Source organism: Thrips palmi, unplaced genomic scaffold, assembly GCF_012932325.1.
Source record: "Thrips palmi isolate BJ-2018 unplaced genomic scaffold, TpBJ-2018v1 HiC_scaffold_5, whole genome shotgun sequence".
In the NCBI taxonomy this organism is placed as follows: domain Eukaryota; kingdom Metazoa; phylum Arthropoda; class Insecta; order Thysanoptera; family Thripidae; genus Thrips; species Thrips palmi.
Genome location: NW_023144632.1, coordinates 16,125,966 through 16,148,643, shown reverse-complemented (window position 1 = coordinate 16,148,643; position 22,678 = coordinate 16,125,966). Strand labels below are relative to the sequence as shown.

The 22,678-nt window shown below is 56.5% G+C and overlaps 3 protein-coding genes across 6 annotated transcripts; 2 read left to right on the top strand and 1 right to left on the bottom strand.

The window, feature by feature from the left end:
- Window positions 1-38: 38 nt before the first annotated feature.
- Window positions 39-14,454, top strand: LOC117650267 (lysophosphatidylcholine acyltransferase 1). Of its 2 annotated transcripts, none has more exons than XM_034393551.1 (11): window positions 39-382; window positions 6,871-7,016; window positions 8,729-8,946; window positions 10,183-10,295; window positions 10,738-10,892; window positions 11,057-11,194; window positions 11,354-11,479; window positions 11,571-11,730; window positions 12,024-12,122; window positions 12,236-12,377; window positions 13,160-14,454. In XM_034393551.1, the coding sequence occupies exons 1-11, from the start codon at window positions 284-286 to the stop codon at window positions 13,279-13,281; spliced, it is 1,518 nt and encodes a 505-aa protein (XP_034249442.1). In that variant the 5' UTR covers window positions 39-283; the 3' UTR covers window positions 13,282-14,454. The 2 variants fall into 2 exon arrangements, with proteins under 2 accessions (XP_034249442.1, XP_034249443.1); XM_034393552.1 differs by lacking the exon at window positions 8,729-8,946 and adding an exon at window positions 9,279-9,493 and having other exon boundaries at window positions 40-382.
- LOC117650270 (protein roadkill-like) lies at window positions 3,159-5,281 on the bottom strand. The gene is made up of 7 exons (XM_034393557.1): window positions 5,082-5,281; window positions 4,572-4,882; window positions 4,342-4,476; window positions 4,154-4,270; window positions 3,918-4,084; window positions 3,663-3,849; window positions 3,159-3,574 (listed from the first exon to the last, which is right to left on the bottom strand). The coding sequence occupies exons 2-7, from the start codon at window positions 4,878-4,880 to the stop codon at window positions 3,242-3,244; spliced, it is 1,248 nt and encodes a 415-aa protein (XP_034249448.1). The 5' UTR covers window positions 4,881-4,882; window positions 5,082-5,281; the 3' UTR covers window positions 3,159-3,241.
- Window positions 14,455-18,154: 3,700 nt separating the features above from the next.
- Window positions 18,155-21,241, top strand: LOC117650845 (paternally-expressed gene 3 protein-like). 3 transcript variants are annotated; one of them, XM_034394452.1, is made up of 5 exons: window positions 18,155-18,259; window positions 18,358-18,525; window positions 18,615-19,544; window positions 19,923-20,596; window positions 20,724-21,241. In XM_034394452.1, the coding sequence occupies exons 1-5, from the start codon at window positions 18,248-18,250 to the stop codon at window positions 20,971-20,973; spliced, it is 2,034 nt and encodes a 677-aa protein (XP_034250343.1). In that variant the 5' UTR covers window positions 18,155-18,247; the 3' UTR covers window positions 20,974-21,241. The 3 variants fall into 3 exon arrangements, with proteins under 3 accessions (XP_034250343.1, XP_034250341.1, XP_034250340.1); XM_034394450.1 differs by having other exon boundaries at window positions 18,615-19,922; window positions 20,103-20,596; XM_034394449.1 differs by having other exon boundaries at window positions 18,615-20,596.
- The last annotated feature ends 1,437 nt before the right edge of the window (window positions 21,242-22,678 follow it).

The window sequence follows — 22,678 nt, the reverse complement described above, 5'->3', positions numbered from 1 at the left end:
CGCGCCGCTAGCGCCCCTAGCGTCGGAGGTCGGAAAGCACCAGAAGTGACAGGAGCCAGCAGACTACGTCTTGTCGTCTGCTAGACAGCTCTGTTCGGTTCGCGTCGCGTGCTGCATTCGCACTCGTCGTATGCAGGGGCGGTGATAGGTTTGTGTGCGAGGTGGGTCTTAAGCGCCGGAAGCTTCGCCAGAGTCTACGCGGACTCCCGAAAAGGGGAAGAATATGCTTGCAGCAGCCCTCTAAAACACGGAGCTCAGTGAATCATCGCTGGGGAGGATCAATATGAACGAGAATATGCATCCTGGGGATGACTTGTCGACGGAGCTCATCAACCCGTTCGTGCACCGCCTGGAGTTCGCGTCCACGTACGAAAAGATTAAGGTGAGTGGGCTGTGTGGCTGAACTCTGCTCGTCTCCTCTCGAGGCGTGGCATTGCGTTGCATCCGCGGAGGGAATCTCGTTTCGTCGTCATCCCTGTCGGCGACTGAACTCACCCCTTGCTGGGAGTCGAACAGCTGCTGTCTGCAGTGGCAGCACATGGTCAAACTTACTGCAAATCGTCGCAAATTAGTGGCGCGAAGGCCGGAAAACCGCTATGCCCGTGGGATTTTTTTCTTCTTGGTGTGTCGGGGGTTAAAGCAAAAATCACCCCTGCCTGTTTCGGAGGCGATAGCATAACGGACTGGAAATTATGACAAAGGCGCAACAAAAATCTGGTCCACTGTTGCATCAGCTGTCTTTAGACTTTCCTTCTCTGCCATAAACCGCTCCTCAACGCGTTTGGCAACGAGGGGTGGGTTTCGCGGAACGCGCGATCGCGCGTGTTTTGGAGGTTATAAGCAGATATCTGGGAGCGCGGCATTCGTCCACTCGTTGGATGCTGTGGGGTACGAGCGGGGGGGGGGGGGGGGCTATTGTGGTGCCGGTATTGTTGGGACCAGCCAGGAGCGGCATACCGCGCACGCCGCGGGCAGCCGGCAGAATTGTCCTTCGTTATTACTTCTCCGAGTCGGAGACGGCGACGGCACGGGGGGCCGTGTCTGGCCGTGTGTGGCAGTGTCTGGGCCTGGGGCGTGTCGGTCGGCGTCCGAGAGGGAATGGCGCGGCCAGGCCAGGGCCAGGCGGTGTGGGGTGCGCGCCGCGGTGCGCGCAGTGTAGCGGGATCGCGTTTCCCGGGGACGCGAGACTGACACGACGCGGGTGGGGTGCGGGGCGGGGGCGGGCCGGGGCGGGGCGCGTCGTAGCCGCGGGTCTTCCCTGGGTCATTGCGGGCCGCGGAGGGGCGGCCAGGGTGGCTGTAGCGGGGTGGGTTCACGAGGCTTCTCTCAAGGTGAGCGGTCGGAATGGCCGGCAGCACAGCCGTGCCGCATTCCGCTACCACTTTCGGGGCTGTGACCTCCTCTCCGGGCCGGCAGTGGTAGCAGCAGCGGTGGCAGCAGCGGGGCTGGTGCGGCCATCCCTCTCTCTGGTGCAGTGGTCACGCCGCCGAAACCCACCACATTCTTGCGTATTGATTCTATTTCGGCCGAGCGAAGCCTGTTGGAGGCCTTGTGAATAAACCCCCCACTCACCCTCCGTCTAATACTTCATTAGTGTGCAAGATGTATCTTCTTCTTTTTTATACTACAATGTGTGCCAGCCTGCATAGGCCAACCTAGCTCAGCTGGGGGCGGCCAGGCTTGGCAGGTGTTTTGAGCCCCCTGCCCTCCCGCACTCGGGCAGCCCCTGGCAGGTAGGCAAGCAGCCGCGGCAGCGAGGCCTCGCTGCACTGCACTTCGGCGAGGTGCTGCCGGTGCTGCTCGCGGCGACGGGGCGGCGTGGCGCGGCCCGCATGGGCGTCCCACTTTCACCACATGGGCCTTCGGCTCGGTCTTTGGTGGCAGCTGCCGGAGGGCTCGCTGCCGGAGGGCTCGCGGCCCGCGGCTGAGACATCTCGTCTACGCCGGCAACGCCCGAGGCACGGTGGCCTAAGGTCATATGGAAGATAGGTCTGCGCAACCGAGATGCATGCTGGGAGACCGGGCAAGCCGGCAGGCAGGCTGGCAGGCAGGCTGGCGGTCCTCCGCTGCGGCCGGCGACGGATTCGGGAGGGATTAGCTGCCCGGTCTCCCAGCATGCATCTCGGTTGCGCAGACCTATCTTCCATATGACCTTACGGTGGCCCGGGCCGAGGGCAGGCGGCACGCCGAGCGGCACGCCGAGCGGCACGCCCCCCGGCTCGTCTCCGGGGGTGTCATGTCATGTGAGGCGCGCGTGGCGGTCAGCTGGTCGAAGGAGGCGTGGCGGCGTGGGGGCGGCCCGTGGCAGCCCTTGGCCGTTGGCGCTACGTATCGATTGGCCAATTGGCGTGGGCCGGCGTGGCCCCCTTTTCCGGCTGTCTTCGCCGTCCCATGCTTCAAGACCACGGTGCGCCCCTTGCATTGCTGACGACGGCGCGCGCCGCGGCTCCGAGTTCGGCGTGTTGTTGGCCGAAGCCTCGCGGTGCACCTCACCGCCGAGTCAGCCGGATGACCGCGTCAGCGGCTGGCCCCGCGAAATGCTGACTGTCATCCCGTCGCCCACCTGCCCGCCCCGTTCCTGGTGCCGCCCCGCCGTTCCGCCGCCCCGCCGCCCCGCCGCCCCGCCGCCCCGCCGCCCCGCCGCCCCGCCGCCCCGCCGCCCCGCCGCCACGTCGCCCCGCCGCCCCGCCGCCCCGCCGCCCCGCCGCCCCGCGAGCGGGCTCAGCAGCGCACAGTTCGCTAGGCGGCTTGTCTAGGCGGACCTAACTCTTCGACACTTCTTGAGCTTCATGGCGCTTTGAGAGGCATCGATTCATTTATGATTTTGCTTGCGGATTCCTAGTCTGTGTCGTCCGCCTAATCTGGTCTTCCTGCCCAGGGCGCTGCGTATTTGGACACGGGCACCGCGAGGCACTGAACCAGCGCAAAGCTTGACCGGTCTCATTCACAGTGGCGGATCCAGAGGCGGCATTTTTACGGGGAGAAGGGGTAGCACTTTGTGCCTACTGACGGGGGCAAATAATGCCTTTTTGCCTACCTTTCAGGCGGCTATCAGGGGTCGAAGGGCCGGGGGGGGGGGGCAAAAGCCCCTTTGCCCCTCCCCTGTACTCGCACCTGGTCGATCGGCGGATATCGGGCGGAAGGATTGCAAGCGTTAATTATGATAACACTTAATTTATTGAGTCGTAAAAATGTCTGATCACCACGGGCATTCGCCCCCACACTGTGAGTCGTTGCACCCTCACAGGACGGGCGGGCCGCGAAGGCTGAACAGTGTGCCTTGCGAGGGCAGCGTGCCGGCTTGTCGCGTGCGTGCGTCGTGGTGGTCCTGGTGGCCGGGCTGGCCGCCGGGCTGCCGCTCGGCCAGGCCAAGGGCCAGGCTGGCGTTGGCCTGCTCCAGCTTGTCGGCCAGCACCACCATGAGCTCGGCCACCAGGTCGTGGTGGTTGCTCGCGAACTCGGCCCACTCGGGGCGCTGCCGCAGGGGCTTGAGGTGGTCGGCGGCCACGCTCAGGGCGGCGTCCTTGAGGGCGCGCGCGCCGTAGCGGTCCGCCAGCACCAGGGTGTGCAGGGCCTGTAACATGGTGCGATAGAGTGGCGCCAGCCCCGCCCGCCCCGCCTGACGTGTGTCCTGGTACATAGTGGGGCTTGCCCGGGCTTACCTCCTCAGGGATGAAGCCGACACGCTGCAGCAGGCGCTCCTCGCAGAGCCGCTTGAGGCCGGAGAGCTGGTAGTAGTCGGCCGCGGCCAGCAGCGCCATCGCCGTGGTGGCGTCGGCCTCCCCGCTCTGCTTGCCGCCCTCCACGCCGGCCTCGGCCCCGAGCACCAGCCGCCCCGTGTACGCGAACCTGCGGACGCCAGGACTCATGAAGGTGACCGTCTCCAACGAGGCGAGTGGCCCTGCAGCTCTACATACCGGAGCACGTGCTCCATGACGGCGGCGGGGAAGTCCACGGACACCGAGCTGGTGCGGCTCTCGGCCATGTCGGACATGAAGAGCCTCTGGAAGAAGGGGCTCCGCGCCGCCAGCACGGCCTTGTGTGCGCGGATGTCCGTGCCCTTGTTCGCCTTGTCGCCCTGCACCTGGACCAGAGAGACATGATGGGAGAGAGAGGAAACAGTTTGACAGCCGAATTTGCACTCTTGGCTAACCTGCAGTATGACGTCACTGAGCACGCCCTGTTCGAGTAGCTTGGCGAGGTCGGAGCTCAGGTCGTCCCCTTGGAGGTTCTCGGCCGAGGCGCCGGTGTGCTGCACGGCAATGTGGACCTGCAGACACGCGTCCAGATGCACGTCGTGCGTGCCGTGCGCGGTCGTCCGACTCGGCGAGCTTGGCTTACCTGCATCTTGCACTGCTGGCCGTTGAGGAAGTTTGTGAGCTCGTCGATGAGGCCGTCGGCGCCGACGCACCGCGCCGTGCCCGGGGTGGTGGCCCCGAACGTGGACTCGGTGTCGATGCGGCCCGTGAAGCGCACCTTGGCGAGGAGAGGAGGGAGTGCGTGAGACGGCGACGTCGCGGCGCGCTGTCGTTTTCCAACGACGGGTAACTGACGCAGTGAGTGCCACTGACCTGCGCCTTGCCGCGCCCCGTCACGTTGGCCAGCCGGACCGACGCCCTGTCGCCGCCGAAGTCCCGGACGACGACCAGCGTCCACTGCACGTCCGGCTCCTGCAGGCGCACCTGGGCCAGCTTCAGCTTGCCGCCCTGGTTGAGCGCGCGCAGCTGGTACAGGTCCAGGTGGCTGCAGCTCGCCGTGATGAGGCGGCCCGCGCCCTGCACGCCGTGGAAGCCCTGCACGCCCTGCGCGTGGCCGTGCCCGTCCCGGAGGCTTCCCGAGCGGGGCCCTGGGGCCGGGAGCCCAAAGTCCATCTGAAACATGGCTGGGGGGACGGAGACGGTCAGAGCACGGGCAAGCACGGCGCACCTATGGCACTTGCTACGGGCCGCTACGGGGCCTGCACCGTCATCCCTGCCTAACCTGCTGGCCTGCCTGGCACACTTTAGCGACGCGGAGGAGGATGGCAGCGGTCACGGACCCCGCGCGCCTTTCGCGTTTCATGCCTTAGAAGTAATGCTTACCCCCAGCACAAGCGAGCACAAGCAGCACTGTTTAACCGAGGGCAGGACCGGGGCTCCAAGGAGGCTGGGCGACGATGCCACCTTGCTCTGGCCGCGTGAACAAGGCCGCGGATGTCGACCGGGATGCTCTGCCTATGGTCCGCGGCGACGGCGGTGACGGCGCACTTCTCGTGGGCGCTGCGGCTGGCTGCGGCCGTCTCGTCGAGTCGACTCCACGTGGCGGCGGTGCTCCCGGTGGCGGTGCAGGCCGTGCCCGCGGTGGAGGTTCCTTTGTGTGCTGCACTGCCCGCGGCGGGCCGGGCTGCTGCAGCGCGTGTCAACGAGTTGGCCGCGCGCGAACCAGTGCGTCGTGTCCTGGGGGAGCCTCGCCGACCCGGTGCTGGCGGCGCTGGCCCCGACGAGCGCTCCGACGAGCGCCCCGAAGCCCTGGCGTTCAGTGCACCGCACCGCGTCTTCGTGGTCGTGCGCCTCGCGTGCGTGCGTGTGTATGTGTGTGTGTGCGGACCCCTACGACGGCCAACCCCGAGAGCTGCCCCCACCCCTCTTCTTTGCCTCGCCAACGCACTCGCCTCTTTGTCCGAAAGGAAATCTGAAATAGCATGTGTGCGTGCGAGTGTGTGCGCGACGACGTCACGAAGACTCAGGGGCACTAGCCTTCCGTCAATGTGTGTGTACGGGAGCGTGTGCATGTGTGTCTCTATGGCCGTCTTTGTGTGTGTGCGCGCCGGAAGGCACACTCGCCGCGACGCGACGCGGACCGAGGTGATGTACGGCTCGATTGTGACGAGGTTTACAGCGCGCCGGCCGAGTGCCAGCGGCTGGCTGCGGCTGGCTGCGGCTGCCTGCCTTGGCCGCGGCATGCCCGCGGTGCCGCGGAACTTTGGAGGAGGCAGAGGGCGCCGCGCGCCGCCGATGAGATGCGCAGAACGCAGTGCAGTACGCAGTGCACCGCCCGGTGGCGGCCTAGCGGCCCGGCGGCCTGGCAGGGCGGGCCCGAAACGGCATACGATCATGTGTGGTCTAGCCCGTAATGGTAATGGTATTGCCAGGGTAGGCCGGCCCGTTGCGCAGGCGTGTGCGCTGGTGGCCTACCTCTCAGGCGCCCGGCACAAAAAAAGCGATACACCGGAAGAAGACGAACCAACGGCCCGACGATTCGGCGCTACCAACCTCACGACGACGTTTAACGAGGGAGAAATTGGATGTGCCGATGCGTCCCTGGCAAGCTGCCGACAATGCCCCCTCCCCTCCTCCCCTTCCTGCCTCCCCAAAAAAGAAGGTATTTTTCGTCAAGTCTGCGCGTCATGGTTGGACACGGCGTCTTCGGCATTTTCCCTCCCGAGACTGCCAACTGTTCCGCTTTGTTTTTCAACAAGAGGTCAAGTTCAGCACTCGCTGGGGTCCACGTGGCCGAGACGGCGGCCAAGCTTTGGCAGCGAGCGCGCTGCCGGGCATTCTTTAAACGCCCCTCTCCCCGCGCCCTAAAGCAGGCCGCCATTCACAAAGATTCACTAGAGGAGGGGGCAACTACCCTTAAACGAAGTCCCAAGGATCACTAACCAGAACCTTTCCGAATCTATTACAAGTTCATCTTGATATTTCCTTCCATTTCTACGATACTTTGTGTTTTCAGTTTCCAAACAATCAAACAAAAACAAGAACCATACCGTAGGCTAATTTTTACACCGAGGACTAGTTTCGGCCCATTACTCATGTCTTGCTGTTGCCTTGTGCTTCAAACACTGCCCGGGTATTGTTGCTAAACTGACTGTTGGTCCTCTGGTTGCAGACGGCCTTGCTGACCGTGACGGTGCTGCCGCTGCGCGTGCTGGCCATCGCGGTGCTGCTGGTGCTGGCATGGCTCCTGGCGTGCGTCGGCCTCATCGGCCTCAGCGAGGAGGACCTCCGCACCAAGCCCATGACGGGCTGGAGGAAGTAAGCCACCCGCTTCACGTCGCCGTCGCTTCACGCTTCGCGACAGTGCCAACAAATTTCTCTTTCTCTTCAAGAGTAGATCAATTTACGTGGATTCTGCTTCGCGCTACCCAGTGGGCCGAAGGAGCGAAGGCGCGCTTGCGCGTCGGTCGCGATTCAAGTGTTGAACGGCCGCTCGGTGTTGCCAACACTGTCACCTCCGTTACTCGCCATCGCCACTAAAGACACGCCAGAAAGCCCGCCGGGTCCACTGGCTGGGCTGACCCAGTCCCCGCGGCGCAAGTACGGCCCAGGCCCAGCACGGCTCGGCGTGTCACTCGGTGACGCAGCGAATCGTGTCGAGGCTGACAATGGACCATGCTGCTCATGCTGCTGGCCGCGGGGCCGCGGGGTGTAACGGGACGGGGGCTGGCAAGTCCGGCAGGCCAGGCAGGGCGGCCCTGCGCCCCAGAGGGCCTCTCTGCAGCCCGCAGTGGTGTGGGGCCATAGGGGGGCCTGCAGGGGCCTGCCCCAGAGGCAGCGCCGGGACGCACAGTGGGCCAGAAGACCGGCGCAGGCGGCCGAAACCCTTGACGCGTTTTGAGCTCCAAAGTCGCTGAATGGGACTCGAACTGAACGTGTGACCCCACCAATGGATTCCTCGTTCGGAGAGCAAACCATTGGTGCGGTCACACGTTCAGTTCGAGTCCTGCTTGGCGACTCTGTAGCGCAAAGCGTGTCTAGAGTTTTTGCCGCCTCCACCGGTCTTCTGGCCCACAGTGGGACGCAGCGCCGGGCTATTTCTGGCGTTCTGGCGCGGGGAGTGCAGCCTCGTGCCTTTAGGGGGCTAGGTGAGCAGGCCGGTGACTGGGCGCAGACAGCAGGATCCACCAAGAAAAAAAACCTGAAAAATACTTTTATGCAAAACCGAATATTAGAAATAGCAACGACTTAAAATATCAGCATAACACGAAACAGTGCCTGTATTTTCTGCCCACGGAAATACACTCCAGTGGGTAAAACAATACAGCAGGTTTTGGGTTTCCTTTTTCATATTTAAAATTTCTCATCTCTTTCTCTAATCGAGTTTGAACGAGCATCACTTCGCTTTTTTAAGGAATGTATAAATGCCTATTGAAGTTGCCAATCGAGGCATTGGGGCACTCATCTTTCTTCCGGTACTGTCCCCAAATAGTAATTCAGTAACGACGCTAAAGGGCGACTTTAATGTACAAACATTTTTCGGGCTTTGCATGCTTCCTCTACTTTGACATTGCCCATCGGCCGTGCAGAAATTGCGCTTCTCGTTTGAAAATACATTAAGGTGTGAGTTAAGATGATTTTCTCATTTCATTATAGAAGCCTTATCAAAGAGGACGGGATTCCGTACCCTTTCCACTCTCTAATTGCTCCATGCGATGAGTCATTTGACTTCATAGCCAAATTTGCTGCATGGCAAAATAAAATTGTCTATGCGTTGGATGAGTGAGTGAATAGGTGAAACCTTGGCGTAAGATCCGCGACGACGTACTTTCTGCACGGCCCCGCTTGATGGAGGCTTCCAGAATTGACCAATATCGGTCTCCGACTTGTACATATCCTTGGATCTTCCTCCTCGGCGCGGCCGGCGCGGCCAGGCGGCTGGACCGAGAGCCTCGCCGAGAGCCTCGCCGAGAGCCTACGAGGAAGACTCTGGCGATAGTCGTGGTTCCGACCGCCCTGTTGCTTTGCAGAGACACCAAGTCCGCCCTCTGCTTCTTGATGCGGGGCTTGTTCGCCGTGGGCGGCTTCCACCGCGTGCGCGTCAAGGGCCGCCAGGCCGCCGCCAAGGAGGCCCCCGTGCTGGCGGTGGCGCCGCACTCGTCGTACTTCGACGCCCTGCCAGTCGTCTGCCTGGGCGGCCCCAGCGTCGTCGCCAAGGGAGAGACCGGCTACCTGCCCTTCTTCGGCAGTAGGTGTCCCGGCCTTGTCGCCTTGACCAAGGCCCTCCGCTGTCGTGTGTGTAGTGTGTTGGCCCTGCATGTTGGTGGCGTGGTGCTTGTAGTGTAGCGCGTCGAGCGCGTCGCCGGGTGGGAGCGAGCTCACGCGAGTAGAACCAGTAGAACGGTAGGGTGCATGTCTGTCGGCCCGTCGGCCTGTTGGCCAGCTCCTCCTCATCCGGCGACCCCGTAGCGGAGCACCGCGGCGGCACCGCGGCGGCACCGCGGTGGCTCGCACGCCTGGTGACCGCCCTGGCCGCCACGCGACCGCCATGCCGAGAGTGTAAGTCCAAACTGGCCGCAGGACCGTCCGCGGCTGGATCAGTGTCCTGGGCCGCCTGTCCTACGAGATGGGCGGCATGTCCCTGGTGGTGAAGGGGCGCCAGGCGGCGCGCGAGGAGGCCCCCGTCCTGGTGGCCGCGCCGCACTCGACGTTCCTGGACGCGGGCATCGTGTACCTCACCGGCTACCCCAGCATCATCTGCCGCAAGGAGAGCGGCCGCAACGTCTGGCTGCGAAGTACGTCCCCCCACTAACCCCCACTACCCCCCACCCCTCTCTGCCCTCATATTTAGCTCGAAAGCTCGCGCGGGCTACCTTTTTGAGGTATTTATTTCCGACGTTTATAACGTTGATTTTCAATGTTTGTATCATTACGGACTACGTTGAACTAAGCATGAGAATTGTTGAATTTTTTTTTTGTCCTAGATGGCACGAATAAGTACTGTATCTTAGTTCTTACTTTTGTTCTTGTGTCCCAACTTTTAACCAGCACTGTATGCTCTAGCTTACTAAACATGCACGGAGATCATATCATCGTCGTTGTTGGGATAATGATGTGTATTTGTGTTGTTTAGATTGTGTGTCAAATTTGCCTGGTTGTGTCACAATACCATACTGCAGGCCCAGGAGCACATCAGTACGTCAGTCATTCTATTTTTGCAGATATTTGATCGGTACCAAAATGCATTCAAATAGCTATACTTACCGTCTTAATGAGTCTATAGCTTTAGCTTCCTGCCCTGCTGTGCTTCTGGGTCTCTAAGGGAAGGAAAGAGGGTCAAATTTTTACGCCTTCCCCATCGTCCAGATTAAAAATATCAGAAACTCCCAATAAAATTAAAATCACGTTATTGAATTTTGGTGACGTTGTTTCGTTTTCCCGCAATGAATAGCCATTTTAATGACTCAGTTTCTCCTGCTTCCAGAGCTCATCAACTACACCCAGCCCGTGTACGTTTGGCGGGAAGATCCCCTGTCGCGCCAGAAGTCCATCAAGGAGATTGTCCAGAGGGCGACGTCGGCGGCGGACTGGCCCCAGGTTAGCCTTTTTCTCCAGAGGCCGTGATACAAACCTCCTCTACGGCCGCATGGCATATCGCATCATCATCTCACGATGGCATTTCCCAGACACCACTTGTACGGGCCGAGAAAAGCAGAGGATCCTTTGTGATCCAAGCTGTTTCAAGTCGTTTAGAATCATGGCAGTGAATTTTAGTCACAGCTTTAGTTTTGCGCAATTTTGAACTCGAACGAAACGCCTCGATTTTTCTTTCAGGGTTTTCTGAGGCCCTATTCCCCTTTTTGTTGGCACTGACGGGCGCTGACTGGCGCCTGCTGGTAGGCAACCCTCCGGCTCTCCACCACTAGGCAGCGAATTCCCCAACTGTTGTTGCCGGCAAGGGGTGATTCGAGCAATCGCGTCTCGCTGGAGCGGTTTCGTAGTTTGGCTCAGTGTGACCACCCTGTCCTTGCTGTTCCAGGTGCTCATCTTCCCCGAGGGCACGTGCACCAACCGGTCCTGCCTGATCACCTTCAAGCACGGCGCCTTCTACCCGGGCGTGCCCGTGCAGCCCGTCTGCATCCGCTACCCCAACAAGCTGGACACGGTCACGTGGACGTGGGAGGGGCCGGGCGCGTGAGTTCCACGTTCCACCAGCTCGAGGAGGGTTCGGGGCGCGCCAAGCCTGCGAAGCCTGCGAAGCCGCAGCAGTCGCTCGACGTCACCTCCGGCCCTTCGCCGCAAATCGAGAAACGTGACCTCATTCAGCAGCTTTGCAGTAATGGCATCGTCTTTTTCAGGCTGAAGCTGCTCTGGATGACGCTCACCCAGCCGCACAGCAGCTGTGAGATCGAGTTCCTGCCGGTGTACCGGCCCAGCGAGGAGGAGAAGAAGAACCCCAAGTTGTACGCGCAGAACGTGCGCCGCATCATGGCCAGGTGAGTGACGTGTCAGTGACGTGTCAGTGACGTGTCATTGACGTGTCAGTGACGTGCCAGTGACGTGTCAGTGACGTGCCAGTGACGTGTCAGTGACGTGCCAGTGACGTGTCAGTGACGCAGCGGGCGGACTTGCTTCTACTGCGCTGTGTGCCGCAGGGCGCTGGACGTGCCGGTGTCCGACTACACCTACAACGACTGCAGGCTGCTGTCCAGGGTCAAGCAGATGCGCCTGGCGCGCACCGCCAACCTGCTGGAGGTGCACAAGCTGCGCGCCAAGCTGGGGTGAGTGCCTCCATCCGCGGTGCTCGGCGCTCCGCCGCCGTCGTCACCGTCAGTCCGTCTCCGTCGAGCTAACCTAACCTGTGCTGGGCAGCCTCAACGAGAGCTGCGCGGAGGAGCGGCTGCTGACGGAGAGGCCGCACGGGCCGAACGCCCTGGACTGGAGTGCCGTCACCCTGGTCCAGTTCGCCGACTGCCTGTGCGTGGACGCCAAGGACCCCGCCACGCTGCACCTGTTCCAGCTGTACGAGAAGGTGAGGCACCACACACCGCAACGTTTTGAGCTCGGTCGCGGTGTCCTTCAAACGGCCTCTTTTCTGTCGCTCGACGGTGCCAAGGGATTGCTAGGGCTTGATTTGAGTCCCAGGTGGGACCAAGTTCAAAGAGGGTCTTGAGGCATACCCGCCTGAACTGGTCCGCTGGCCGACCGCGACCGCGAGCGCGCGCGCCGGGCTGCGTAGGCAACCCATCCGACTTGCGCGAGCGACGGTTGGCTGCTGCCTGGCTGCGCGGTGATGATGATCTCTGAGCCTTGTGCAATGTGCAGGACGGAGCTGGCGTGGTCGACCTGAGGGAGTACCTGCTGGGCGTGCTGGCCGTCTCCAAGGCCACCACGTCGCTGGAGATGGTCCAACTAGCCTTCCAGGTGAGACTGCGCGGGGTCGGACGCAGTGTGGCGGAAGTAAAATGCTGCAGCGCCCTGACCCAGCAGACAGCAGAGCCTTTGGTGTTGTTTACTGTGAATGTTCCCCACTGCAGATCTACGACCGCACCGGCGTGGGCCGGCTCGGGGTGCAGGAGGTGGCAGAGGCGCTTCACAACGCGGTGGCCCTTTCCTGGGAAGACGCTTACGACACCTTCCGGCACGTGGACGTCGACGGCAAGGGGCAGATCACATTCGGTTAGTACCCACTATTCAACCCAAATCAGTCAATTTTTTCAGCTGTCGATCAGTGTGGGTTTAGCTTTTCGGTCCGAAAGAAGGCGAGGCGAATAAATAAGAAGCCCTGGAAATAGTTTATTTTCTCCAAGTACATAATTTAAAAAGTTCTTTTTGATACATTTTAAAATTACATATAAGAAAATTCTAATTGGAATGATTTAACTTCTTGGTTTGCTGAGTTGCCGCAGACCTGCTGTTCAGTGCAGAGGGCATAACTTTGTGTTCTTCGGTCTTTCAGTTTAGCTCTAATGAGGAATCCAATTTTTAAAAATTCGAGCCCTTTGTAAGAAGGATGGTAGTCCGCAGTGGCCACCGAATCGAGTCCTCGGTCGATGCGGCTCGCCCTGGTGACCCGATGCATGTTTGATAGCCAGGCGTCGGCGGCGTCCCGTCCAATCGAGTCGAACAGCACCGCCGGCGCCGGGCCGGCCGGGCCGCGCTGCCGCTCTGTCGGCCTTGGCTCTAGTTTCTGCCCCCCGATGCGACGGACTGCCCCACTTTTCTAAACGGCTGCTATTTCCGCCAATCGACAAAACGAAACTGGGCACCACGGGGCGGGCGGCACCGGGGCGGTGCTCTTGGGACTTCCCCCGATCGCGCCCGCGCTCAAAGACACGAGACGCTCACCATGACAGTCAATATGAATAGTCAAAGTTCGACGAAGGGAAGGCGTCATTATTATTCTCTTTTAATTGAGACTGAATATTGTTTGTAATCGAACCTCTGCTTTCTCTGTGCAGCCGAGTTCGAGAGCTACGCCCGAGGCCGCTCCGAGTTCTCGTACCTGTTCCCCCACGACCGGCATCAAACGCAGTGCTCCTCGGTCAAGAGCAAGGACAGCAAGGACAGCAAGGAGCAGTGAGGGTGGCGAAGAGGGAGTGCCCGTGCCGTCGCAGAGGTCACATTGGATCAACATATTGTCTGTCACCGGTTCTTGACACCAGATCGAGGTTTTAAGGCCACATCTAGTAGTCTTTCTGCCCTTTCGGGTGCCCTTTCGGGTGCCCTTTCAGGGTGTTATTGGAGATTAAACACCAAGCCAAACCCTCGCCAAACCATAGGGCGAGGCGAAGACGCACTGCTTGAACCTTGCAAAGTATGAGCGTTACTTTGCCAAGGAATCCTTCGCAAGTTTTAAGCAGTGCCGAAGGCCTGTCATTGTGTCTGTGGAACAGTATTAAATGTGAGAGGCGAAGAACGCGTGTCCATTGTCTCGAGACGATGTAGAATGAATACAATGATACATTTTTGTGATACATATTTTTTACAAGTAGCTTTCGAGCTTATGCGTGTTTGTGTATGTAGGTGTGTCTTTGTGTGAATGCGTGAGCGAGCGAGTTAATTAGTATCAATCTCGAACTCAATATAGCTGTTAATGGACTTTGCCGCCCTTGAATCATCATCCTCAACAAAGATGCTGGCATGTATCAACCGTGGCTCAGTACAACTGAAATTCCGGCTTTTTTTGGATCGTTATTTGAATGAGAGCCAATATTATGTTGGGTTGTGAAAAATTATTGCAACAAAGTGTTAATGTAACACGTTTTATACGAATATTATGTGCCTAATGCGCATAAAATGTGTTAGCTCTCATGTGCATTCTAATGCACAAAGAGCATCTGGTGGTGCTAGGGTGTGCAGTCACGGTGCATGGGAAATAGAAACAGCTAGACAACCGCTCACGCTCACATTCCTTCATAAGATATGTAGTTAAATTCTCATGTATCCCGTTTTTTAAAGATTGAGCAGAATGGTTTTTGTAAACATTTAGCATTGGAGTGAAGTGTTACCAAAATGCTAAATGTGGCATTTATTAGATTAATATTTTTTCTCAACTTTACTACTCTTGTCCGAATATCTAAACTGGTGATTGCATAGCATGATTGAGTGCCTTACTACAAACACCATATACAGCCCAAATTCTTACAAATGTATGTTGTTTTTGTTAAAACAAGTTGTGTGTGATGCATGGTAAGGAAAATGGGCAAATGATCAAATTTTACATTAGTTTTATCAATTATATTTTTGAGGCAATGCTCTGTTTCTTTTTTTGTTACAAACTTACCCCTACCATTCCTTGATAGCTGTACATTTTTTCAAATACTTTAAACGTCTGGCTGTGTCAGTGTATAATCTTATTGGATTAAATGTAAAGTGTTTTCTGTAGATATTTCTTCAACAGAGCACTTAGTAGGACGATGCACTCAACCTTATTTATATAAAGATGTATTACATTTTACAATACTGAGTTAAGATTAGGGACACTGCATTTTCAAAGAAATTGAAATTACTTGTATTTTTGGAACAATGGTTTTAAAAGATATATTTGAAGCGATCATGCTCTGTTATATTCCTGCAGACCCAGTAAGCACGAATGCATAAAAAGTGTGCTTGTCTAGCCTTTTGTTTGTTTTCAGGAAATTATGCAATATATACATAGTACAAACAAAAGCCGTTGATGACCATGACAATTTGGTTGCATCTGTGCTAACAGGGTAATGAATAACTGCAGATATATGTCGACATAGGTCTTTTTAAAAACACTTGGTGTTGTCTGAAAAGTGTAATTTACTTGTTACTTTCTATTCATATTATTTTTATCTTTTGCTCATCTTGTGTGCCTTCCTCTCAGTACATCATATCTGCCAAGGTAATCAGAAATAGGCTGTACTAAACCTGGAAACAAAAAGTAGCGTATTATTGGCCTTTACTTTACATTTGTTGTGTAATCATAGCCTTTATGTAGAACAATGGGATCAGTTTTCAAATATTGTTGTCTTTGAAAGTGTATTATTATTATCATCATTATTAATATCATTATTCATCGGAGATAACATAATTGTAATATTTTGTGATGGATATTGTAAATCTTAGAAGTATTAATTTTCTATCCGCCTAAACTAGGCAGGGTCCCTGCCTCCACTTTTCTTACAAGAATTACCAGAAAGCTTAGAAGAAAAGATGTCTCTAAGCAAGTTTACAGAGAAAATTTAAATGTACAAACTACCTCTCTCAAGACAAACTTTTGAAAAACAGCACTTTGGACATGAGCCAATCACTCACTGTTGAATTTGTTTTTGCAATGTTGCCAATTCTCTCTCCATTTTTTTAACATTTCATAAAGATGAGTGTGGGGACACAGTTCTGAAGCAGTTGACAGAAGTTTGTATTCCACATTGTTTGATGCAGAATGAAACAGCTAGTCAATGTTTTAAGTGTAAGTGTAAATGTTGTCTAGTAAGGGCACAGTTGTGTGCTCTAGTTATGAACCTCAATGTTTCTGTTTCTTCAGAATGTCTTCTTGACATTAATATTTATTTGTTTTCAGAGTATTTGTTTGGTGTTCATATCTGAAAATATTCAATGAGAAAAGTCATTTCAGATTAGAATTGTGTATTAAAAGAAATCGTTATTGAAATCGGAGCTCATTTTACCCAGTTTCAGTGCAATGACTGTCCCATCTTCAACTTTCCATCCGAGTACCGTACATGGTCCAGCAGAGACATGTCAACGCCCTCTAGTGCCATGACTGGACTCCCGCTCGAATAGAACAAAAAGAAAAACACCAAACTGCGAATCCCCATCGAGATAGTTTCTGCCTTAGTGACGCGAGCGCCCGCCGGCCCGGCCGGCACCCCACCTGAGGCACGAACTATAAGGCGAGCTTCTCGTCCCTAGCTCCAAACACGCCCCCCTCTTTCCACTCCGGATCCGCCAGCCACTGCCACACCTACGAGGCGACCGCCGAGCCAATACGCCACTGTGGCCAGTGGTCAGAGACCACGCCCCCTGCAGAACCAACGCACTGGCGTGGTAACTAATTACGAATTCGGTCAATTGACGTTTCTGACAGCGATCCACATGCCGAGTCTCGTTGTCTGCAGATCACCATCTGGCTAGGGCTATGGTCCTTGGCGACTGCAGCACTGCCAGCGTCACCAGGGACGCTGCGCCGCCCATCTGGCCGCGGGCAGCGACTAGCAGCGACTAGCAGCGATGCGGCCTCAAAGGCCAAGGCCGGGGCGGCTTGGCGGTGCTTGGCAATGCTTCCCAGGCCGGTGGGGCCAGTTCAAAGCTGGCATCGAGTTGATCCGTGGAGCCTCAAAACAGTCCAGTGAGCTCGCACTCCACCCAGCGGTGCCTACAGCGTTGAGGTTTCCGAAGGGCTGCATCCCATCGTAAGAGACTACTCGCTCACCCTTATTTTCATGGCTTTGTTTTGCCAGTGGCGACCATCCACCCCTAAACCTGATTCACAAATTCCACATTTCGCAACAAAATTCTTTTATACGCGAATACGCGATCAAAACAATTCCTGCGACGTGTCAATTGACTAATATCTATACACACATTTAGAGTCAACCAGCATTAACTAAAGCCTACTCTTACATGAACATACCCACTGCGAGGTGCGAGGCAAATGCCATGTGCGTGAAACTGTCCCCATCAGCGCGTAACACTCAAAACACCGCGGACCCGCGGACCGCCTCATAGCACCAGCATCACCGGTCACGACCTCTGGGAACCGGCCCGCCGGGCCCGCCGACCCTGCCGTCTCATTCCGAGCACTGCCTTCGTCGCTCTGCCTCTCTCGCACTCATGGGGCGCTCCGTAGGGGTGCGAGAGAGACAGAGCGACGAAGCAGTGTTCGGAATCAGACGGCTGCTGCTGTCCCCTTGCCACCCCAACCCGTCCCGACTCGGTCCCCTGGGTCCCGGCTCACCAGGCCCGCCAGCACTGGCGGCACTACTGGCTGCAGTGCTGGGCCGCGCCACGGTCAGGGTCAAACTGCCGGCTGGCCTGCGATCAGTTTCGCGGCCTGCCTGAATCACTGCTCGATGGATCGCCGGAGCCAGAAAACGCGTTGTTTGCTTCACGTAAAAACTCTATTCGAAAAAGAGATCATGGCGAGGAAAAAAAAACACACTTTATTTTGAACGAAATTTTTTATCGGGAGAACGGGCTGTCAGAGAAAATCTCGGTTGATGATAATTCATAGGGCACGTTTTGCTTCATGTCATTACGTGTGCACTGAAACAAGGAGTTTGCATCCCAGGCGCCCCTTCGACGCCCGCCTCAACGACACCGCCCCTTTCCTCACCGACATGACATTGGCTTGCGGTCGCGCCTTGCGAGGCGCCTTGTCGCCAACCTTTATTGGCCGCTTGACATTCGTTCGGAGCTGGAGACACAAAACGGACCGGACCCGGGCCCAGCCCCCGAGGGCGGCCCGGCGCGGCGGGGCAGCCCACTAGCAGTCTCGTCAAGTCGGGCCAACAATCCCCGGGAAAACAAAGAGAGACAAACCACATCTATTGATAAAAGTACAGTCATAGTTCTCGGCGACGCTCATCCTTAGCGCCTGTGAACTGCAGCATAGGCCACCAGCACATCAGCGCAGCGCGCTAGCGAATGGGTGGCCTACCCGCATTACCATTGCGATTGCAGCGCGCTGCCTGCACTGCACCCTCCACTGCGCACTTCGGCATCTCCTACCCAGGTCGATTGGAAGGACTCAGGAGGCTTGGGTTGAGTCCGTTAAGCCCCGCGCGGTCTGTGGGGACCGAGCCAAAGACCGCGCCGATCAAGACGAGAGAGCAGAAAAAAGAAGAGAGGAAGCGGTGATCATGGGATGAATCTGCTCAGACTATTCTCGCAAAGTCCCCTTCCTTCTTTCTCGCACACACAGGACTCGCGCGGCACGCAAACCCTTTCCCCCTCCAAGCCGAACCGCCCTGCTGTTGGCACCGGGTATATATATACTCGGGCATGGTGGTCCAGAAGTCAGTCTGACCCTGATCGACTCAAGGAACAGCCAGCCTGCAATCATGAAAGTCCTGGTACGTTGTCGGCAAGATCGGCCTCGGTGGCGAATCCGCCCTCTTCGCCGTACTTCGCCGTGCCCGCCTGGTGCTCACTCACCCTGCCCTGGTTCCAGGTCCTCGTTGCCTGCCTCGCCGCGGCCGCCGTCGCGCAGCTCCAGCCCGCTGGGTACACCTCTGGCTCCCTCTCCTACGAAAAGGTGGTTCAGACCTCTGCCCAGCCCGCATACCAGGTGCAATTCCAGCAGCCCGCCTCCGTGCTCGTCAAGTCCGTGGAGCAGCAGGTAAGCGCACCAAGAAAACATTGAATAAAAGAGAGGAAAAAAGTACGTTTTTCTGAATTTTTTGGGGCATAACTCTGTTTCTTTTCCAGGTGCCCGTGACTGCCTTCCAGCAGACCGCATACGTGTCCGGACAGCCCACCCTTCTCAAGACCGTTGAGAAGATCGAGAACCCTGTCCTCCTGAACGGCGAGATCCAGAAGTATGAGAAGATCGAGAAGCTCGAGGGCGCCCAGCAGGTGCAGCTGCCCGCCGTGACCGCTTACTCTGGTGGCTACGAGCAGAGCGCTTACATCCAGAAGCAGCCTGCTCTAGTCAGCCTGTCCGGCTACAAGACCCTCGTGTCCCAGCCCGCTGTGTCCACCTACAAGAAGGAGTTCGTGGCCCCCGCCGTGTCCACCTACAGCGCCTTCCCCGCTGCGTCCGCCTACAAGCAGGAGTCCTTCATCTCTGCCCAGCCCGCTGTCTCCACCTACAAGAAGGAGTTCGTGGCCCCCGCCGTGTCCACCTACAGCGCCTTCCCCGCTGCGTCCGCCTACAAGCAGGAGTCCTTCATCGCCGCTAAGCCCGCTGTCTCCACCTACAGCGCCTTCCCCGCTGCGTCCGCCTACAAGCAGGAGTCTTTCGTCGCCGCCCAGCCCGCTGTGGCCACCTACAAGAAGGAGTTCGTCGCCCCCGCCGTGTCCTCCTACAGCGCCTTCCCTGCTGCGTCCGCCTACAAGCAGGAGTCCTTCATCGCCGCTAAGCCCGCTGTCTCCACCTACAGCGCCTTCCCCGCTGCGTCCGCCTACAAGCAGGAGTCCCTCATCGCCGCCAAGCCTGCCCTGAGTTCCTACAAGCAGGAGTCTTTCATCGCCGCTAAGCCCGCTGTCTCCACCTACAGCGCCTTCCCCGCTGCGTCCGCCTACAAGCAGGAGTCTTTCGTCGCCGCCAAGCCTGCCCTGACCACCTACAAGAAGGAGTTCGTCGCCCCCGCCGTGTCTTCCTACAGCGCCTTCCCCGCTGCGTCCGCCTACAAGCAGGAGTCTTTCATCTCCGCCAAGCCTGCCCTGACCACCTATAAGAAGGAGTTCGTCGCCCCCGCCGTGTCTTCCTACAGCGCCTTCCCCGCTGCGTCCGCCTACAAGCAGGAGTCTTTCATCTCCGCCAAGCCTGCCCTGACCACCTACAAGAAGGAGTTCGTCGCCCCCGCCGTGTCTTCCTACAGCGCCTTCCCTGCTGCGTCCGCCTACAAGCAGGAGTCTTTCATCTCCGCCAAGCCTGCCCTGTCCTCCTACAAGCAGGAGTCTTTCATCGCCGCCAAGCCCGCTGTATCCACCTACAGCGCCTTCCCTGCTGCGTCCGCCTACAAGCAGGAGTCCCTCATCGCCGCCAAGCCTGCCCTGTCTTCCTACAAGCAGGAGTCTTTCATCTCCGCTAAGCCCGCTGTCTCCACCTACAGCGCCTTCCCCGCTGCGTCCGCCTACAAGCAGGAGTCTTTCGTCGCCGCCCAGCCCGCTGTGGCCACCTACAAGAAGGAGTTCGTCGCCCCCGCCGTGTCCTCCTACAGCGCCTTCCCCGCTGCGTCCGCCTACAAGCAGGAGTCTTTCATCTCCGCTAAGCCCGCTGTCTCCACCTACAGCGCCTTCCCCGCTGCGTCCGCCTACAAGCAGGAGTCTTTCATCTCTGCCAAACCTGCCTTGACTTCCTACAAGCAGGAGTCTTTCATCTCCGCTAAGCCCGCTGTCTCCACCTACAGCGCCTTCCCTGCTGCGTCCGCCTACAAGCAGGAGTCTTTCATCGCCGCCAAGCCTGCCCTGGCCACCTACAAGAAGGAGTTCGTCGCGCCCGCCGTTTCCTCCTACAGCGCCTTCCCTGCCGTGTCCGCCTTCAAGCAGGAGTCCCTCGTCGCCGCCAAGCCTGCCGTTGCTGCCTACGGAGCTGCCTTCCAGAAGGACCCCCTTCTGTACTCCCAGGCCTCTGCCAAGTATGGCGGTAGTGCCATGTTCCCCGGTAGCTACCAGTCTGCCGATGGTGCCTCCTCCATCCTCAAGTTCTACAATGACGACGCTGGCACTGGAATCTACCAGTACGGGTGAGTACTTCCTTTGAGGTTTTTTTTAAATAGAATTCTTTTGGAGGATGTTCTGCGCGGCTGCGAATCTGCTCTCACTCGTAATGGAGACCCGTCTTAAAGCATCGTTGTGCTGTCTCCCTTGCAGATACGCCACATCCAACGGCATCAACCACGACGAGCAGGGCAAGGTCCTCGCCAGCAAGAGCGCCGAGGGATCCTCCTCCGTTTCCGGCTCCTACTCCTACCCCGGCCCCGACGGTGTCACGTACACTGTCCAGTACACCGCTGACGAGCAGGGTTTCCGCGCCTACGGCGACCACCTGCCCAAGCTGTCCGAGGAGGCACAGCACGCCATCGAGGAGAGCGCTAAGTACGCCGAGCAGAAGGACTACTAGACTACCTACGCTTGAGACAAGACTGCTGACAGATTTTTTCATGACGCACATTCTACAAAGTCAGGACGTACTGTGCACGATTATTCGTGCACTTGCTGATATGTCTTCGGTCGGCGTGATGTCACGTAGCATCCGTCCGCTGCACTGCGAGAGTGTTGAATATATGACTGACTGGATTCAAAGATTAATTTGATTCAAACCGCACATTGTGAATTTACTATGGCTGTGTTTCGAGAAGGATTGCAATAAAGGAAAAGTTAGACACATTTTACCAACTTCATCTTTTCTCCCTACCCCATAACATTTTGACTGGAGGTCAGGGCAAGAATTTGCTTTTACAAGATAGGGTCAGTTGGGGTAATAATGGGACACTGAAAACTTGGGGAAAAATGGGACACTTTCTAAACTTGACGAGTTTTGGCATTTTAAAACGTCCTATAATGACATGTTTGTGCTTAAAATGCTCATTGAGGTGTCTAGTATTCCATTTTTCATCCGGCGCGACAATGACTGCTCATAGAAATGGGAATTAAGAAATCAAGCGAAACATGGCAATTATGGGTTTTCTAAAGATTGGAAAAATTTGCCGCAGAGGTCATCTAATAAGAACACTACAGAAGCCCACATAAACAGAAAAGTAAAGTGTTTTGGAAAGCTAAAAGAACGAGGATTTCGATCCACCAACTCATTTTGACATCAATGGATTCGTTAACTTGCAATTGTAGAATTTTCCGGTGGGGTAAGAATGGGACACCACTTTGGGGAAGAATGGGACACTCCTGGGGTAAAAATGGGACACTTGGTTAATGGTAAATAGTGGCCTTTTGGGAGAAAATTTTTAAAGTTGTTCGAATTGACATCTCTGAACGGAAATAGATAGGCCTCGACAATACAAACAAAAAATTTCAACACATGCTATGGGTTTGGACGGATATTTAAAAAGTTAATGGGCTTTGAAATTAACAAATAGTCGCAAAAGGTCAAATTGCACCCAAGTTCTTTTGAAGCGCAATGCTTTTTCATTTTTCATCCGAACATGTGGCATGTGATGACATTTATTGTTCCTCGCGTTGAGACGGATCGAATTTTATAAAGTGGTGTCTATTTGGAAAACTTTGAGGCCTGTTTTAGCACTGCTAAGCCCCTATCTCATTTTTACCCCAGCGTGTCCCATTCTTACCCCAAACTTACAAGTCCGAATTTTCACAGTTTATACTACACAACTGCAAAATTAAATGACTTTTTGATCTTATTTTAACGCCAAATGGTGTGGAACAGAGTACCCTATCCTTTAAAAGCATTAGAAACACTCCAACTCGCCATTGTAGAGTTGTGGAAACCTTATTATTCAAACTGTCCCATTATTACCCCAACTGACCCTAACATCTTTCCCATGCCCCACTCCATCACTCCGAAAGTGTATCGAGGGCCCTTTAAAAAACACCTCCCTTCTGCACTGAAAATCCAAGTGTGGGACAGGCAAGCACTAGGTAACGTGGGACAAACCGTGTTACACGCTTACAAGCGTGGGACAAACCGTGTCCCACACTTACAAGCGTGGGACAAATCCGTGTCCCACACTTACAAGCGTGGGACAAACTGTGTCCCACGTTTGTAAGCGTGGGACAAATCCGTGTCCCACACTTGCAAGCGTGGGACACTTTGTCCCACGCTTACAAGCGTGGGACATTTTGTCCCACGTTAT

Excerpts from the sequence above, each read along its gene's own strand:
- LOC117650270 (XM_034393557.1), bottom strand. The coding sequence starts at position 4,880 with ATGTTTCAGATGGACTTTGGGCTCCCGGCCCCAGGGCCCCGCTCGGGA. Across the intron at positions 4,477-4,571 it reads CGGGGCGCGGCAAGGCGCAG|GTGCGCTTCACGGGCCGCAT; the intron begins GTCAGTGGCACT and ends CTCCTCGCCAAG. Across the intron at positions 3,850-3,917 it reads GTCATGGAGCACGTGCTCCG|GTTCGCGTACACGGGGCGGC; the intron begins GTATGTAGAGCT and ends TGGCGTCCGCAG.
- LOC117650845 (XM_034394449.1), top strand. Across the intron at positions 18,526-18,614 it reads TCAAGTCCGTGGAGCAGCAG|GTGCCCGTGACTGCCTTCCA; the intron begins GTAAGCGCACCA and ends TTTCTTTTCCAG. Across the intron at positions 20,597-20,723 it reads ACTGGAATCTACCAGTACGG|ATACGCCACATCCAACGGCA; the intron begins GTGAGTACTTCC and ends TCTCCCTTGCAG.
- LOC117650267 (XM_034393551.1), top strand. The coding sequence starts at position 284 with ATGAACGAGAATATGCATCCTGGGGATGACTTGTCGACGGAGCTCATC. Across the intron at positions 383-6,870 it reads CCACGTACGAAAAGATTAAG|ACGGCCTTGCTGACCGTGAC; the intron begins GTGAGTGGGCTG and ends CTCTGGTTGCAG. Across the intron at positions 11,731-12,023 it reads TGTTCCAGCTGTACGAGAAG|GACGGAGCTGGCGTGGTCGA; the intron begins GTGAGGCACCAC and ends TGCAATGTGCAG.